General features: G+C 40.1%; 1 protein-coding gene across 2 annotated transcripts; it reads left to right on the plus strand.

The window, feature by feature from the left end:
• Nucleotides 1-9,451: 9,451 nt before the first annotated feature.
• On the plus strand, nt 9,452-17,647 carry Vmn1r14 (vomeronasal 1 receptor 14). Of its 2 annotated transcripts, XM_017321339.1 has the most exons (2): nt 9,452-9,464; nt 16,770-17,647. In XM_017321339.1, the coding sequence occupies exons 1-2, from the start codon at nt 9,452-9,454 to the stop codon at nt 17,645-17,647; spliced, it is 891 nt and encodes a 296-aa protein (XP_017176828.1). The 2 variants fall into 2 exon arrangements, with proteins under 2 accessions (XP_017176828.1, NP_444467.2); NM_053237.2 differs by lacking the exon at nt 9,452-9,464 and having other exon boundaries at nt 16,736-17,647.
• Nucleotides 17,648-18,016: the final 369 nt, after the last annotated feature.

Genomic DNA, 18,016 nt, shown 5'->3' on the forward strand with positions numbered 1-18,016 from the left:
AGTCTACCAATTGGGAAAGATCTTCACTAACCCTATATGTGACTAAGGGCTAATACTTTATAAAGAACTCAAGGAGTTGGACACCAATGACCTAAATAACCCAATGAATAAATAAGGTACAGAGCTAAATAGGAATTCTCCACAGAGCCATCTCAAATGGCAAAGAATAATTTGAAGAAATGTTCAATGTCCTTAGTTATCAGGGAAATGCAAACCAAAAAACCCTGACATTTCACCTTATGACAATCAGAATGTTTAAGGAAAAACTCAAGGGAAAGCACATGCTGGTGAGGATATGGAGAGTGGAACGAAATATTCCTCCATTGCTGGTGGGACTTCAAACTGGTACATCCACTCAGGAAATCAATCTGTCAGTTCCTCAGAAAATTGGAAATAGTTCTAGCCGAAAACCCAGTTATACAGCTCCTGGACAGATAACCAAAATAAATTCAACGATACCACAAGGACACATGCTCCAATATGTTCATGGCAACTTTATTAAAAATAGCCATGAGTTTAAAGCAACCCAGATGTACACCAACCTAAGAATTGATACAGAAAATATTATTCACAATTGAATAACCCTTAGCTATTAAAAACAAGGACAGCATGAATTTTGCAGAAAAATAGGTGGAACTAGAAAATATCCTGCGTGAGATAACCCAGATCCAAAGGAGCATATATGGTAGTGCTCACTGATGAACTGATATTAGTCATATAGTACAGAGTGCCTATCTTACACCCCAGAGACCTAAAGAAATTAAACAAGAAGGAAGGCCCAATTAGAATAGAAGCTCTATTAGAAGGCAGAACAAAATAATCATAGGAAGCAGAGGGAGGAAGAGAATTGCATGGGAGCATGAATAGAAAGGGAAATGTGGGGTCAGGATCAGGTGTCAGGTCAAAGACAGGGTACTGTGCCAAAAAGATGGAGAAAGAATGGAAATAAGTAGCTGTCTTGAGGGGGTGAGGTAGGAGGAATCTCTTGGAACCTGAGAGACCTGGGATGGGGGAAGCTCTCTAGAGTCAATGTGGGTTATCTTAACTGAGATACCTAACAGTAGGGACATGAAAGGTTTCATATTTCAAGCTTTCAACCAAAATCTGTCTGGTCTTAAAGCAATATAGGGACAAAGATGGAGCAGAGACTGAGGAAATGGACAAGCAATAAGCAGTCCAACTAGAGATGCATCCCTGGGAAATCTTCAACCACTGACAGTATTAATAATACTCTATTATACTTGCAGACAGGAGGCCAGCGTAAACTCTTCTGAGAGGCTCTACTCAGCACCTGACTCAGACAGATACAGATACACACTGTTATGGTTTGTTATATATGCTTAGCCCAGGGAGTGACACTGCTGGGAGGTATGGCCATGTTGGAATATGTGTTTCACTGTGGACATGGTCTTAAGATCTTCACCCCAGCTGCCACTAGCAGCTTCACTTTTTCCTCTAGCAGCCTTCAGATGATGTTAAACTCTCAACTTCAACTGTACCATACCTGCCTTGATGCTCCCATGTTCCTACTTTGGCGATAATGGACTGAACCTCTGAACCTATATGCCAGTCCCAAATATCTAGTGTCTTTATAAGACTTGCCTTGATCATGGTGTCTGTTTACAGCAGTAAAATCCTAACTAAGACACCCACAGTCAAATATTGGATTGAGTTTGGTGACTCTTACTCAACAATTGGAAGAAGGATTAAAGGCCCAGACAGGTATAAGAACTCTTCTAGAAGACAAACAAAGTCAACTAACCTAGGCCCTTTGCAGCTCTTTGAGCCTGAGCCACCAACCAAAAAGCATACATTGCTGGACTGAGGACCCTGGCACATAGGGCTCCCTTGTCTGCCCTCAGTTGGAGAGGATGATCCTAACCTTGTAGAGAAGTGATCTGTTTGGGGATTCAGGGACTTGGGGGCTCCACCTTCTAAGAGGAGAGGGTAGGGGAATAGAGGGAGGGGCTCTCTGAAGGGTGACTGGGTGGAGTTGACTACTTTTGGAATATAAATAAATAAGGAATAAATTAAAGTAATTAAACAACAAATGGTCCCACTGAAGCATCACAAGCAAGATTCTGTGTTCTGTACTGGTCTTAGCATTCTTAGCTTACAAGCTCCCACAGAAAAGCCCACTGAGCTCTGAACACTGTAGTGAGAGTTTTGGTTTCATGATGTTTGTTTTAATCTCAGGCTTGAAGATATGGGGATGCTTCATATTGTCCAAAGAGCTGATTATAATTTGCCTTTTGCTCTAGTCGGGGCATAATTTTGCCAGCTGCAGATAGTTTTTGTGAGTATGTGACTTCTGGAACTCAAGAGATATTTCAGAAGATAACATAAATGCTAGAATCCCAATGGGGTGGTTGTTTGGTTAGTTGGTGGTTGAATTCTTTTAGTTGCTGTTGGGTGCATTTTGTCAAGTAGTCCTGTTGAAGATATGAAAAGAATACATTAAATATCCTGAACTTGAAGACAAAATTTGTCCTAAGTTTCTCAATGCACCTTATCAACAAGAAGTAGTCTAAATATATCGTTGTCCCCTTTGCCTCCTATCATTTTTTTTTCTCTCCTAACTTAGTGCAGGGTATTGAATAGGTAGAAGAAGAGGGGCGGAGAAGCGTGAAAATAAAAAGAAACTGCAAAGTAAAGAAAAATCCAGTTACACAATACTTTCCTAATCCAAAGGTTCAAAGTGTTTCTACAATCCTCCTCAAAGCACGGATCAGGTCTCTCAAACAAATACCCCATCATCCTGGTACCAACTTGACTTAATTAGAGATACCATTGCTTAATGAGCATCATGATTAAGAGTAAGTTGGGAGACCGGGAAAGGGGATGATGGCATTTGAAATGTGAATGCTGAAAATATCTAATTAAAAAAAAATAGTAAGTTGTGCAAGAAAGGATTTATTTGTCTTGCATATTTTAGATGATCACTGGATGAAGTCAGGACAGAAATTCCAACTGGGCAGGCACATTGAGGCAGAAGCTAATACAAAGGTCCTGGAAGGGTGCTGTTTACTTGTTTGCTCCATATGGCTAATTCACCCTGATTTCTATTAGACTCAGGACCACCAGGCAAAAATCATCCACAATCTGTTGAACATTCCCACAGGTAATGAGATTTTTCTAATAAAAATAATTTTTTTTTTCAGGTCTCTGGATAGCAATTTCTTTTTTTTTTCTTTCCATTTTTTACTAGGTATTTAGCTCATTTACATTTCCAATGCTATACCAAAAGTCCCCCATACCCACCCACCCCCACTCCCCTACCCGCCCACTCCCCCTTTTTGGCCCTGGCTTTCCCCTGTTCTGGAGCATATAAAGTTTGTGTGTCCAATGGGCCTCTCTTTCCAGTGATGGCCGACTAGGCCATCTTTTGATACATATGCAGCTAGAGTCAAGAGCTCCGGGGTACTGGTTAGTTCATATTGTTGTTCCACCTATAGGGTTGCAGATCCCTTTAGCTCCTTGGCTAATTTCTCTAGCTCCTCATTGGGAGCCCTGTGATCCATCCATTAGCTGACTGTGAGCATCCACTTCTGTGTTTGCTAGGCCCCTGCATAGTCTCACAAGAGACAGCTACATCTGGGTCCTTTCGATAAAATCTTGCTAGTGTATGCAATGGTGTCAGCGTTTGGATGCTGATTATGGGGTGGATCCCTGGATAAGGCAGTCTCTACATGGTCCATTCTTTCATCTCAGCTCCAAACTTTGTCTCTGTAACTCCTTCCAAGGGTGTTTTGTTCCCACTTCTAAGGAGGGGCATAGTGTCCACACTTCAGTCTTCATTTTTCTTGAGTTTCATGTGTTTAGGATATTGTATCTTATATCTTGGGTATCCTAGGTTTTGGGCTAATATCCACTTATCAGTGAGTACATATTGTGTGAGTTCCTTTGTGAATGTGTTACCTCACTCAGGATGATGCCCTCCAGGTCCATCCATTTGGCTAGGAATTTCATAAATTCATTCTTTTTAATAGCTGAGTAGTACTCCATTGTGTAGATGTACCACATTTTCTGTATCCATTCCTCTGTTGAGGGGCATCTGGGTTCTTTCCAGCTTCTGGCTATTATAAATAAGGCTGCTATGAACATAGTGGAGCATGTGTCCTTCTTACCATTTGGGGCATCTTCTGGATATATGCCCAGGAGAGGTATTGCTGGATCCTCCGGTAGTACTATGTCCAATTTTTTGAGGAACCGCCAGACGGATTTCCAGAGTGGTTGTACAAGCCTGCAATCCCACCAACAATGGAGGAGTGTTCCTCTTTCTCCACATCCTCGCCAGCATCTGCTGTCACCTGAATTTTTGATCTTAGACATTCTGACTGGTGTGAGGTGGAATCTCAGGGTTGTTTTGATTTGCGTTTCCCTGATGATTAAGGATGTTGAACATTTTTTCAGGTGCTTCTCTGCCATTCGGTATTCCTCAGGTGAGAATTCTTTGTTCAGTTCTGAGCCCCATTTTTTAATGGGGTTATTTGATTTTCTGAAGTCCACCTTCTTGAGTTCTTTATATATGTTGGATATTAGTCCCCTATCTGATTTAGGATAGGTAAAGATCCTTTCCCAATCTGTTGGTGGTCTCTTTGTCTTATTGACGGTGTCTTTTGCCTTGCAGAAACTTTGGAGTTTCATTAGGTCCCATTTGTCAATTCTCGATCTTACAGCACAAGCCATTGCTGTTCTGTTCAGGAATTTTTCCCCTGTGCCCATATCTTCAAGGCTTTTCCCCACTTTCTCCTCTATAAGTTTCAGTGTCTCTGGTTTGATGTGAAGTTCTTTGATCCATTTAGATTTGACCTTAGTACAAGGAGATAAGTATGGATCGATTCGCATTCTTCTACATGATAGCAACCAGTTGTGCCAGCAACAATTGTTGAAAATGCTGTCTTTCTTCCACTGGATGGTTTTAGCTCCCTTGTCGAAGATCAAGTGACCATAGGTGTGTGGGTTCATTTCTGGGTCTTCAATTCTATTCCATTGGTCTACTTGTCTGTCTCTATACCAGTACCATGCAGTTTTTTACCACAATTGCTCTGTAGTAAAGCTTTAGGTCAGGCATGGTGATTCCACCAGAGGTTCTTTTATCCTTGAGAAGAGTTTTTGCTATCCTAGGTTTTTTTGTTATTCCAGATGAATTTGCAAATTGCTCCTTCTAATTCGTTGAAGAATTGAGTTGGAATTTTGATGGGGATTGCATTGAATCTGTAGATTGCTTTTGGCAAGATAGCCATTTTTACAATGTTGATCCTGCCAATCCATGAGCATGGGAGATCTTTCCATCTTCTGAGATCTTCTTTAATTTCTTTCTTCAGAGACTTGAAGTTTTTATCATACAGATCTTTCACTTCCTTAGTTAGAGTCACGCCGAGATATTTTATATTATTTGTGACTATTGAGAAGGGTGTTGTTTCCCTAATTTCTTTCTCAGCCTGTTTATTCTTTGTGTAGAGAAAGGCCATTGACTTGTTTGAGTTAATTTTATATCCAGCTACTTCACCGAAGCTGTTTATCAGGTTTAGGAGTTCTCTGGTGGAATTTTTAGGGTCACTTATATATACTATCATATCATCTGCAAAAAGTGATATTTTGACTTCCTCCTTTCCAATTTGTATCCCCTTGATCTCCTTTTGTTGTCGAATTGCTCTGGCTAATACTTCAAGTACTATGTTGAAAAGGTAGGGAGAAAGTGGGCAGCCTTGTCTAGTCCCTGATTTTAGTGGGATTGCTTCCAGCTTCTCTCCATTTACTTTGATGTTGGCTACTGATTTGCTGTAAATTGCTTTTATCATGTTTAGGTATGGGCCTTGAATTCCTGATCTTTCCAGAACTTTTATCATGAATGGGTGTTGGATCTTGTCAAATGCTTTTTCTGCATCTAAGGAGATGATCATGTGGTTTTTGTCTTTGAGTTTGTTTATATAGTGGATTACATTGATGGATTTTCGTATATTAAACCATCCCTGCATCCCTGGAATAAAACCTACTTGGTCAGGGTGGATGATTGCTTTAATGTGTTCTTGGATTCGGTTAGCAAGAATTTTATTGAGGATTTTTGCATCGATATTCATAAGAGAAATTGGTCTGAAGTTCTCTATCTTTGTTGGATCTTTCTGTGGTTTAGGTATCAGAGTAATAGTGGCTTCATAAAATGAGTTGGGTAGAGTACTTTCTACTTCTATCTTGTGAAAAAGTTTGTGCAGAACTGGAATTAGATCTTCTTTGAAGGTCTGATAGAACTCTGCACTAAACCCGTCTGGTCCTGGGCTTTTTTTGGCTGGGAGACTATTTATAACTGCTTCTATTTCTTTAGGGGATATGGGACTGTTTAGAAGGTCAACTTGATCCTGATTCAACTTTGTTACCTGGTATCTGTCCAGAAATTTGTCCATTTCGTCCAGGTTTTCCAGTTTTGTTGAGTATAGCCTTTTGTAGAAGGATCTGATGGTGTTTTGGATTTCTTCAGGATCTGTTGTTATGTCTCCCTTTTCAGTTCTGATTTTGTTAATTGGGATTTTGTCTCTGTGCCCTCTAGTGAGTCTAGCTAAGGGTTTATCTATCTTGTTGATTTTCTCAAAGAACCAACTCCTCGTTTGGTTAATTCTTTGAATAGTTCTTCTTGTTTCCACTTGGTTGATTTCACCCCTGAGTTTGATTATTTCCTGCCGTCTACTCCTCTTGGGTGAATTTGCTTCCTTTTTTTCTAGAGCTTTTAGATGTGTTGTCAAGCTGCTAGTATGTGCTCTCTCCCGTTTCTTCATGGAGGCACTCAGAGCTATGAGTTTCCCTCTTAGAAATGCTTTCATTGTGTCCCAAAGGTTTGGGTACGTTGTGGCTTCATTTTCATTAAACTCTAAAAAGTCTTTAATTTCTTTCTTTATTCCTTCCTTGACCAAGGTATCATTGAGAAGAGTGTTGTTCAGTTTCCACGTGAGTGTTGGCTTTCTGTTATTTTTTTTGTTATTGAAGATCAGCCTTAGTGCATGGTGATCTGATAGGATACATGGGACAATTTCAATATTTTTGAATCTGTTGAGGCCTGTTTTGTGACCTATTATGTGGTCAATTTTGGAGAAGGTACCATGAGGTGCTGAGAAGAAGGTATATCCTTTTGTTTTAGGATAAAATATTCTGTAGATATCTGTCAAATCCATTTGTTTCATCACTTCTGTTAGTTTCAGTGTGTCCCTGTTTAGTTTCTGTTTCCATGATCTGTCCATTGGTGAAAGTGGTGTGTTGAAGTCTCCCAGTATTATTGTGTGAGGTGCAATGTGTGCTTTGAGCTTTACTAAAGTTTCTTTAATGAATGTGGCTGCCCTTGTATTTGGAGCATAGATATTCAGAATTGAGAGTTCCTCTTGGAGGATTTTACCTTTGATGAGTATGAAGTGTCCCTCCTTGTCTTTTTTGATGACTTTGGGTAGGAAGTCAATCTTATCAGATATTAGGATGGCTACTCCAGCTTGTTTCTTCATACCATTTGCTTGGAAAATTGTTTTCCAGCCTTTTATTCTGAGGTAGTGTCTATCTTTTTCTCTGAGATGTGTCTCCTGTAAACAGCAAACTGTTGGGTCTTGTTTGTGTAGCCAGTTTGTTAGTCTATGTCTTTTTATTGGGGAGTTGAGACCATTGATGCTAAGAGATATTAAGGAAAAGTAATTGTTGCTTCCTGTTATTTTTGTTGTTAAAGTTGGCATTCTGTTCTTGTGGCTGTCTTCTTTTAGGTTTGTTGAGGGATTACCTTCTTGTTTTTTCTAGGGCATTGTTCCCGTTCTTGTATTGGTTTTTTTCTGTTATTAACCTTTGAAGGGCTGGATTCGTGGAGAGATAATGTGTGAATTTGGTTTTGTCGTGGAATACTTTGGTTTCTCCATCTATGGTAATTGAGAGTTTGGCTACGTATAGTAGCCTGGGCTGGAATTTGTGTTCTCTTAGTGTCTGTATAACATCTGTCCAGGCTCTTCTGGCTTTCATAGTCTCTGGTGAAAAATCTGGTGTATTTCTGATAGGCTTGCCTTTGTATGTTACTTGACCTTTTTCCCTTACCGCTTTTAGTATTCTATCTTTATTTAGTGCATTTGTTGTTCTGATTATTATGTGTCGGGGGGAATTTCTTTTCTGGTCCATTCTATTTGGAGTTCTGTAGGCTTCTTGTATGTTCATAGGTATCTCTTTCTTTATATTTGGGAAGTTTTCTTCAATAATTTTGTTGAAGATGTTTGCTGGTCCTTTGAGTTGAAAATCTTCATTCTCATCCACTCCTATTATCCGTAGGTTTGGTCTTCTCATTGTGTCCTGGATTTCCTGGATATTTTGAGTTAGGATCTTTTTGCATTTTCCATTTTCTTTGATTGTTGTGCCGATGTTCTCTATGGAATCTTCTGCACCTGAGATTCTCTCTTCCATCTCTTGCATTCTGTTGCTGATGCTCAAATCTATGGTTCCAGATTTCTTTCCTAGGGTTTCTATCTCCAGTGTTGCCTCACTTTGAGTTTTCTTTATTGTTTCTACTTCCCTTTTTAGGTCTAGTATGGTTTTGTTCATTTCCATCACCTGTTTGTATGTTTTTTCCTCTTTTTCTGTAAGGACTTCTACCTGTTTGATTGTGTTTTCCTGATTTTCTTTAAGGACTTGTAACTCTTTAGCAGTGTTCTCCTGTATTTCTTTAAGTGATTTATTAAAGTCCTTCTTGATGTCCTCTACCATCATCATGCGATATGCTTTTAAATCTAGGTCTAGGTTTTCGGGTGTGTTGGGGTGCCCTGGACTGGGCGAAGTGGGAGTGCTGGGTTCTGATGATGGTGAGTGGTCTTGGTTCCTGTTAGTAGGATTCCTACGTTTACCTTTCACCATCTGGTAATCTCTGGAGTCAGTAGTTATAGTTGACTCTGTTTAGAGATTGTTCTTCTGGTGATTCTGTTACTGTCTCTCAGCAGACCTGGGAGACAGATTCTCTCCTCTGAGTTTCAGTGCTCAGAGCACTCTCTGCTGGCAAGCTCTCTTACAGGGAAGGTGCGCAGATATCTTGTTTTTGGACCTCCTCCTGGTCGAAGAAGAAGGCCCAAAACAGGGCCTCTCTCAGAAGCTGTGTTGCTTTGGCAGTTCCCAGAAGCTGTCAGCTTCTGTGGTGCAGACTCTCACCTGTGCAGACTACATTCCTAAGTTCCAGGGAGTCCTGGAACCAACATGGTGACCGCTGCTCCTGAGGCTGAGGCCGCCTCCCGAGCCAGGCGGACACCTGTCCTCTGGTCCGGTCGGTGGCCGGCTGTCTGCGGCCCGCCAAGGGTGCTGCCTCAGCGGCTCTGTGCTTTTGCCCGTCCCAGAAGCTGTCCGGTTCTCTGGCGCACCCTCTAACCTGTTCAGACTAATTTCCTAAGTTCTGCTGAGTCAAAAATAATTTTCTAATTAGAAATGATTTCCTAATAAATAAACAGTCTACATGTTTGCCTACAGTGAGATCATATGGAGACATTGTATTAATTGAGATTTCTTCCTCTCAGATGACTTTAACTGGTGTCAAGTTGGTATTAAATTATCCAGCACATGAATCTAGATTGAATCTTTGTGCAGATATCTAATAATTCCACATGAAGACTGTATCTAGGGGTTAATTAAGCTACTTATAGCTTCCTCTTTTACATGTTCACTCTAAAGCAAATACCAACCCCCCTACTGAAAGCCTCTTTACTTCTCTAGAAGTAGGAGGATCTCCAGTTATCCAGATTCCAGAAAATAAATGTTAGAGCCAAGACCTTATGCTGTTCATTTCACACCCATCTATTGCCTACTCTGTTTTCATTCTTTTAGTTGATTATGTTATCCTTGCTGCAAAGAGAGTGATACAGAAGTAGAGGAACAGAGGAAGAGAGAAAGAGATAGTGGTAGAAGGAATGGAGGGAAGGACAGAGGGGGAAGGGGAGGGGTGGGGAAGGGGAGAATTGAAGAAGGGGAGGATGGAGGAGGGGAGTGAGATGCTTTCAAGATTTCCCAAGATTTAAAGTTCCAGGAGAAAGACAAGTATCCCAATTTTTATTTACAGAAGTTTACAGGCCTAAGACGTACCTCCTGTTGGGTATTGAAATCACCTACTGTTGTGACTGTGATCATATCCTTATTTGCTTAGGATGTTAATGTCTTCTTGGTCTCAACTGCTTTCTTGATTATAATGAAGTGTCCCTCTTTATCTCTTCAGAGTCTATTTTGTGAGATGTTAGGAAAGTGACACCTACTGAATTCCTGATTCTAGTGGAGTACTTTTGTCTCTGCCTTTACTATAAGTTTGTACCTTTCATTCAAACTGAGATGAGTTTCTTGGAGACAGCAGGTATATGGAATTTGTTTCTTGATACATTCACTCAGTCTGTGACTTTTGAGTGTAGAATTGAGCCCATTCATGTTTAAAGTGTTATTGAAATGCATGTGTTGGTTCTGGTCATCATGCTGGTGATTTTTGGTGTTGTGTTTCCAGTGGTACTTTGTGAATTTTTAGTTATGGCTTTATATTATTCCACAGTCCCTCTGCTATGCTCATTTCTCATTTCAGCCCAAAATAGTGCTCCCCATGTTACCTTTGGATTAGTTTGTTGAATATATAATTTCTTTGGACTGTCTAGGCTGTGGAAATTGTTCTTCCTTCAATTGTGGCAGTAGTTATGCTCAGTATAATGTTTTAGTTTGACTGTGATTTAACATTCAGTATGTATTTGCTGCAGACTCTTATGGCTCTGGAAATAAGTTTGGCCGTTCCTCAGAAAATTGGACATAGTACTACCTGAGGACCCAGCTATGTCACTCCTGGGCATATACCCTGAAGATGCTCCAACATGTAATAAGGACACATGCTCCATTATGTTCATAGCATCCTTATTTATAATAGCCAGAAGCTGGAAAGAATCAAGTGTCATTCAACAGAGGAATAGATACAGAAATTGTGTTATATTTACACAATGGAGTACTACTCAGCAATTAAAAACGATGAATTTATGAAATTCTTAGGCAAATGGATAGATCTAGAAATTATCATTCTGACTGTGGTAACCCAATCACAAAAGAGCATATATGGTATGAATTCACTGATAAGTGGATACTAGCTCAGCTCCAGATAACTAGGATATATTTCACAGACCACATGAAGCTCGAGAAGAAAGACCAAAGTGTGGATGATTCCTTCCTTCTTAGAAGAACAAAATACTCACAGGAGCAAATACAGAGATAAAATGTATAGCAGAGACTAAAGAACCGGCCACCCAGAGACTGTCACACCTGGGGATTCATCCCATACACAGTTACCAAACTCAGACACTATCGTGGATGCCAAGAAGTGCATGCTGAAAAGACCCTGATATGGCTGTCTACTGAGAGGCCCTGTCAGAACCTTGCAAATACAGAGGCAGATGTTAGCAGTCAACCATTGGACTGAGTGCAGGGTCTGTAATAGAGGAGTTAGAAAAGGGACTGAAGGAGTTGAATAGGTTTGCAACCCCATAGGAAGAACAACTATATCAACCAACCAGACTCCCCAGAACTCCCAGGTACTAAGACATCAATAAAGGAGGACACATGGCTCTAGCCTGGATATGTAGCAGAGTATGGCCTAGTCATGCATCAATGGAAGGAGAGGTCCTTGATCCTAGGAAGGCTAGATAGAGGCCCCAGTGTACAGGTATCGATGGCATGGAGGTGGGAGTGGGTGGGTGGGTGGAGGAACACCCTCATGGAAGCAGGGAGAGGGAGGATGTGAAAGGGTGTTTCTGGAAGGGGGGAAACCGGAAAGGTGTAACATTTAAAATGTAAATAAAGAAAATATCCAATAAAAAATTCCGTAATGGGAAACACGTGTAGTCAAGAAGTAAAAAATAACTTTGAACTCAGGAATGTGTAAGTGGGGTTTTCCCACTAAGTCATTTTTCTCATGGTCATTATACTGCAAGTGCCTTACTCCTAACTCATCAGAAAAGGAGGTCACAGGGAGAGGGACTGTGTGAGCGGGGAACTGGGAAGGTGGCAGTAATTGGGATGTAGTATGAATAAGTAAAAAATAAATAAATACATGGAAAAACAAACAAACAAACAAACAAAAAAGGAAAAGTTACCTTGAGAAATCAGCTGTTCCTACTCCAACCCTTTCCTGTAATTAGGGTAGTTCATTTTTTTTCAATTATTGTACTTTCTTTATTTCTGACTTGAAGTTTTTCTCTTTGATCTTTCAATCCACTTTTTAGCTCTGTATATTTAGATTTTTAATTAAAGATGCCTGGAAATTCTTGATTCTGCTCTTGTTTTCTTTTTTCTATGTATTATTTGTGCTTTTTGTGTTATATTGGTGTGCCTTTGGACTGGTTTCTTCTGTGATTGTACTGAAGGTTTTCTCTTTGCCATTGACTTGGGATTATTATCCCCTGACCTGTGCCTATAACTTGAATTATTTTTGAATATTTTTTCATAGTGTCCCATATAGACAATACTTTCTAGCCATGCCCACTACCAACTGAGTTACACCCCTGTCCCCATAGGCTCATCTGCTTACTGGTGATGCAGTGATATTACCACACTTCTGTGTTTACTATAAGAAAGAATAATCAAAGCAACCCTGAGATTCCACCTCACACCAGTCAGAGCGGCTAAGATCAAAAACTCAGGTGACAGCAGATGCTGGCGAGGATGTGGAGAAAGAGGAACACTCCTCCATTGTTGGTGGGATTGCAAGCTTGTACAAACCACTCTGGAAATCAGTCTGGCGGTTACTCAGAAAATTGGACATAGTACTACCGGAGGATCCAGCAATACCTCTCCTGGGCATATATCCAGAAGATGTTCTAAATGGTAAGAAGAACACATGCTCCACTATGTGTTGGGAGCCGCCCCCACATTCGCCGTCACAAGATGGCGCTGACATCCTGTGTTCTAAGTGGTAAACAAATAATCTGCGCATGTGCCAAGGGTATTTTACGACTACTTGTACTCTGCCTTTCCCGTGAACGTCAGCTCGGCCATGGGCTGCAGCCAATCAGGGAGTGATGCGTCCTAAGCGAAGGATAACTCCTCCTTAAAGGGGACGGGGTTTCCGCCATTTATCTCTCTGGCTCTGGCACCTGCTCGCTTGCTCCTAAAGATGTAAACAATAGAGCGCGCTCTGCGCTTTGGCGCGCCGGAGCTCTGGCTCCTAAAGATGTAATTGGGGTGGCTTTCGCTTTTGGGGCTGGGGGTTTGCGCTCCTGGCTCCTGAAGATGTAAGCAATAAAGTTTTGCCGCAGAAGATTTTGGTTTGTTGTGTTCTTTCCTGGCCGGGCGCGAGAACGCGTATAAGAACTATGTTCATGGCAGCCTTATTTATAATAGCCAGAAGCTGGAAAATACCCAGATGTCCCTCAACAGGAATGGATACAGAAAATGTGGTACATTTACAGATGGAGTACTACTCAGCTATTAAAAAGAAATGAATTTATGAAATTCCTAGGCAAATGGATGGACCTGGAGGGCATCATCCTGAGTGAGGTAACCCAATCACAAAAGAACTCACATGGTATGTACTCACTGATAAGTGGATATTAGCTCAGAAACTTAGAATACCCAAGATACAAGATACAATCTGCAAAACACATGAAACTGAAGAAGAACGAAGAACAAAGTGTGGACACTTTGCCCCTTCTTAGAATTGGGAACAAAACACCCATGGAAGGAGTTACAGAGACAAAGTTTGGAGCTGAGATGAAAGGATGGACCATCTAGAGACTGCCATACCCGGGGATCCATCCCATAATCACCCTCCAAACGCTGACACCATTGCATACAATAGCAAGATTTTGCTGAAAGGACCCAGATATAGCTGTCTCTTGTGAGGCTATGCCGGGGCCTAGCAAACACAGAAGTGGATGCTCACAGTCAGCTATTGGATGGATCACAGGGCCCCCAATGGAGGAGCTAGAGAAAGTACCCAAGAAGCTAAAGGGGTCTGCAACCCTATAGGTGGAACAACAATATGAACTAACCAGTACTCCCGGAGCTCATGCCTCTAGCTGCATATGTATCAGAAGATGGCCTAGTCGGCCATCATTGGAAAGAGAGGCCCATCGGTCTTGCCAACTTTATATGCCTCAGTACAGGGGAATGCCAGGGCCAAGAAGTGGGAGTGGGTGGGTAGGGGAGTGGTGGAGGAGGAGGTTATGGGGGGCTTTGGGGATAGCATTGGAAATGTAAATGAAGAAAATACCTAATTAAAAAAAAAAGAAAGAATACTTTCCTCAAGTGTGTTTGGACAGGGTGAACTTTTCTTAATTTTATCAAAGGCACTGTTAATTTCTAAATGAGACACTGAAGCCACTGTCAATTTAGCATAGAGACCGTCTCACAAGTTTAGGAAGCGGGACAAATACTTTGGGGAATCTAAAGTGTTATTCAACTTCTTTTAAACAGTGTATTATTCTAACTTTTGTTTTGCTCTCAGGACTGAGATCAGTTAATCCACATAGAGAGATATGGCCTGGGGAGAATACCACACCCAATTGAAACCCAGAGCTCAGCTGTGTTTACTCCATTCTTCTCCTGGAATTGGGGAAGTTCACTTTTCCATTTGATGCTGCCACTTTGTTAGGACCCTAAACTCAGAAGTGCCTTCTCCAGATGACATGATAACTATGGATCTAGAGGGAGACAAGCTGATGACATTTCTTCCTTATAACTACGTCTTAGGGTCCCATACTACAAGGATGTGTATGGAAGGCTCAGCAGGGTGAGTATTTTTTTTCTCTTCATTATAGTGAGAGATATACATATGTTTTAGAATGAAGCAGGCTTTTCTCTATTAAGTGATTATAGAATTCTCTTGCTCAGAATTTTACTTTTGAGCCAACTGTATCATGAGAAAACACAACAGGTCCTTGTAAGCACAAAAATATGAGCATAAAGATTTTAAAAATACTTTATATTTTGATTAATATGATCTCTGATTATTCATGTGTTACTAAAAGTGAGCTATTGGAAAGAAGACGCGGCCCAGCAGATGGATGGAGAGAGTGGAAGGAAAGTCTCAGAAGGTGAATATCATCTATGGGTATTACATTAAAATCAAGTTCTGGGATAATGAAAGGGTACAGTGAATTTTTCTTGGAAGAATGTAGAACTATGGAGAAATCAGCTCTTGGCCTCTTTGGTTGCAAGTCTCTTCAGACAGCTGTTCTGCACACTGCTTTTTTTTGGTTTTGGTCAAGTTCATAGTTATAGCTATCTATTCTTATGAATGTTTATGGAAACATTTTGCATTTTTGTACTTATAACTAAATATTACAATTTTAAATAATGTGACAGGCTGCAGCCTGTAATTGCTTTTCAAATAATATAAAGGATTTTTCTCAGTGCTTCCCTTTGGTAACAGCTCTGTATTCATTTTAGTTATGGTCTTTTCTCATTGACTCTGAGCTCCAGTGAATCCCAGAGAAAGATGCCACTTGAGTATTTAGAAGGTGTGTCGTTTTCCCTATGGGATAAACATTTCCAAATAATGTATATAAAGTAGAGAGGATGAAGCAAATACCTTTGGGAAAATAAAGAAATACTTTTGATTAGTGTATTTTAGTTTATATTATCATATCTTATATTACTTCTATTACCTGTTCTGTGTTAAACATAAATTGTATATAATTAATAAAAACCTAGTATACATATATAGTTTGTGCATTTTAAAACATTAATAAGGCTATTCTTTCAATCTGGGGACTAGTCTTGGGTTATATATTATTCAGGACCTTTTATAATTATTAAATTATTTTATTTATTAAAATTCCAAAAGTTGACCCCCTTCCGTGTCCTCCCTCCCTAAGTTTTTCAGCCATCCCCCCACTTCTGAGAGGATGCTCCTCACCTGCTCACCCACCCCCATCTCACGCCACCAGCATCCCTCTTCACTGGGGCATCACGTTTTTTCCAGGATTAAACTTATTCTCTCCCATTGAGGTCATACAAGGCAACCCTTTTATACATGTGTCCAGGACCAAAAACAAGCCCATGTATGTTCTTTGGTTTTTGGCTTAGTCTCAGGAGCTTTGAGGGATCCCAGTTAGTTCACAACACTGTTCTTCCTGTGGGGTTGCAATCCCCTTCATCTCTTTACGCCTTTTTTCTAATTCTTCCATATTTGTCACTGACCCCAATCAATTGTTTGGCTGTATGAATTATAACTTTGACTCCATTAGAAGTATGAGTTAAAACATGGATAGTTGCAAATAAGAGCATAGAAAATTATGGAACCTGAGACAGAATCATGTGATTATTTTGAGTATCTTTTGCAATGTTTTCCCCAGGCTGCCACATGTTTTGTTCAGTTGTACAATACTGATTAATATTCTGTGATCCTCACTTCTGTTTTAGGTGTTAAGTGTAAAATGAGGAAATTTATATAAATAGGATTCTATTTCTAAGACATTATAATCAGATTCATCAAATTTTCTATTTGATGACAAAGTTTCTATTATGTACAGAACACATAATATGTGTGTGCATGAATGTATTATCTGTGATAGTCTGTATATACAGGAAATACATGGAAGGCATATAGAAATGTAGGCTATAATGTACACTATGGAACACCAAATGTTAAAGAGAAAGGTTAATTAAGAATTAATATAGAAAATGGAAGGATGATATAAACATACTGTCCAGTGAATCACAAGTTTCATGTGTGCTCTTTTTTTTTCAGATATAAGAAATATGCTTCCACCATTCTCTTAGGATGAGTTCACTTTCCTTTATGTCTTCATTATTAGAGAATATTCTTTATTTTCAAGCTGGACTTGGAGTCCTAGCCAATATATTTCTTCTTGTTTTCTATATTTTTATAATCCTAGGCCACAGACCTAAGCCCATGGACTTGATCTCCTGTCAACTGACCTTTGTTCACATAATGATGTTCCTTGCTGGAGAGAATTTTTGGCTTGCAAACATATTTGAGTCACTGAATGTTGAGAATGACTTCAAATGTAAGGCAACTTTTTACACAAAGAGAGTGATGAGAGGTCTCTCTATCTGCATCACCTGCCTCCTGAGTGTGTTCCAGGCTGTCATGATCAGTCATAGGAACTCTTTGTTGGCAAAATTTAAACATAAACTAAAAATATACATGATTAATGCTTTATTTTATATTTGGACTTTCAATTTGTCTTTAAGTAGTAACCTGATCTTCTATGTTGGTGGTTTTACCAACATGAGTCAGACCAAGCAGTTGAAGGTCACTAAATCCTGCTCACTCATCCCCATGAACTACATTATCAGGGGTTTGATTTTAACAGTGATAAGCTCCAGGGATATGTTTCTTGTAGGAGTCATGCTGACTACAAGCACATATATGGTGATTATCTTGTGTAGACATCAGAGGCAATGCAAGCATCTTCATAGCACCAGCCACCTGAGAGCATCCCCCGAGAAAAGGGCCACTCAGACCATCTTGCTCCTGGTAGTTTTTTTTGTGATTATGTACTGGGTGGACTTTATCATCTCATCCACTTCAATCCTGTTATGGATGTATGACCCAGTCATCATGATTGTCCAGAAGTTTGTGGTGAATGCTTATCCCGCAATTACTCCTTTTGTACAAATCAGTTCTGATACGAGAGTAATCCGTGTGGTAAAAAACTGGCATTCTTAGTGCTGCTAGATTTTTTCAAAAATGATTTCTTTGAAAAAACGATTTATTTTATTTATGTGTACAGTGTGCTACTAGCATCTATGCATAGCTGTATTCCTGGTGCTCACAGCTCACAGAGGCTAGAGGAGGATATGGCTCCCCTAAGAACTGCTATTCCAAGTAGCTCTATGTCCCATGCTGGTGGAGTTCCATTAATTATATTTTTTCTTTTTCTCTTGGTATTTAATATTTTATTTATGTTTTTATTTGTATCTTAAACAGTGTGCTCTCCCTTTCTCTCCCTCATAGTGTCTCCCTTCCACCCCCTTCTCCTCTTCTTATCTGAGATGGTGAGGGCCCCCTGGATATCCTCCTACCCTGGCATGGCAA

The sequence above is a fragment of the Mus musculus genome, chromosome 6 (assembly GCF_000001635.26).
Source record: "Mus musculus strain C57BL/6J chromosome 6, GRCm38.p6 C57BL/6J".
Lineage (NCBI taxonomy): Eukaryota > Metazoa > Chordata > Mammalia > Rodentia > Muridae > Mus > Mus musculus.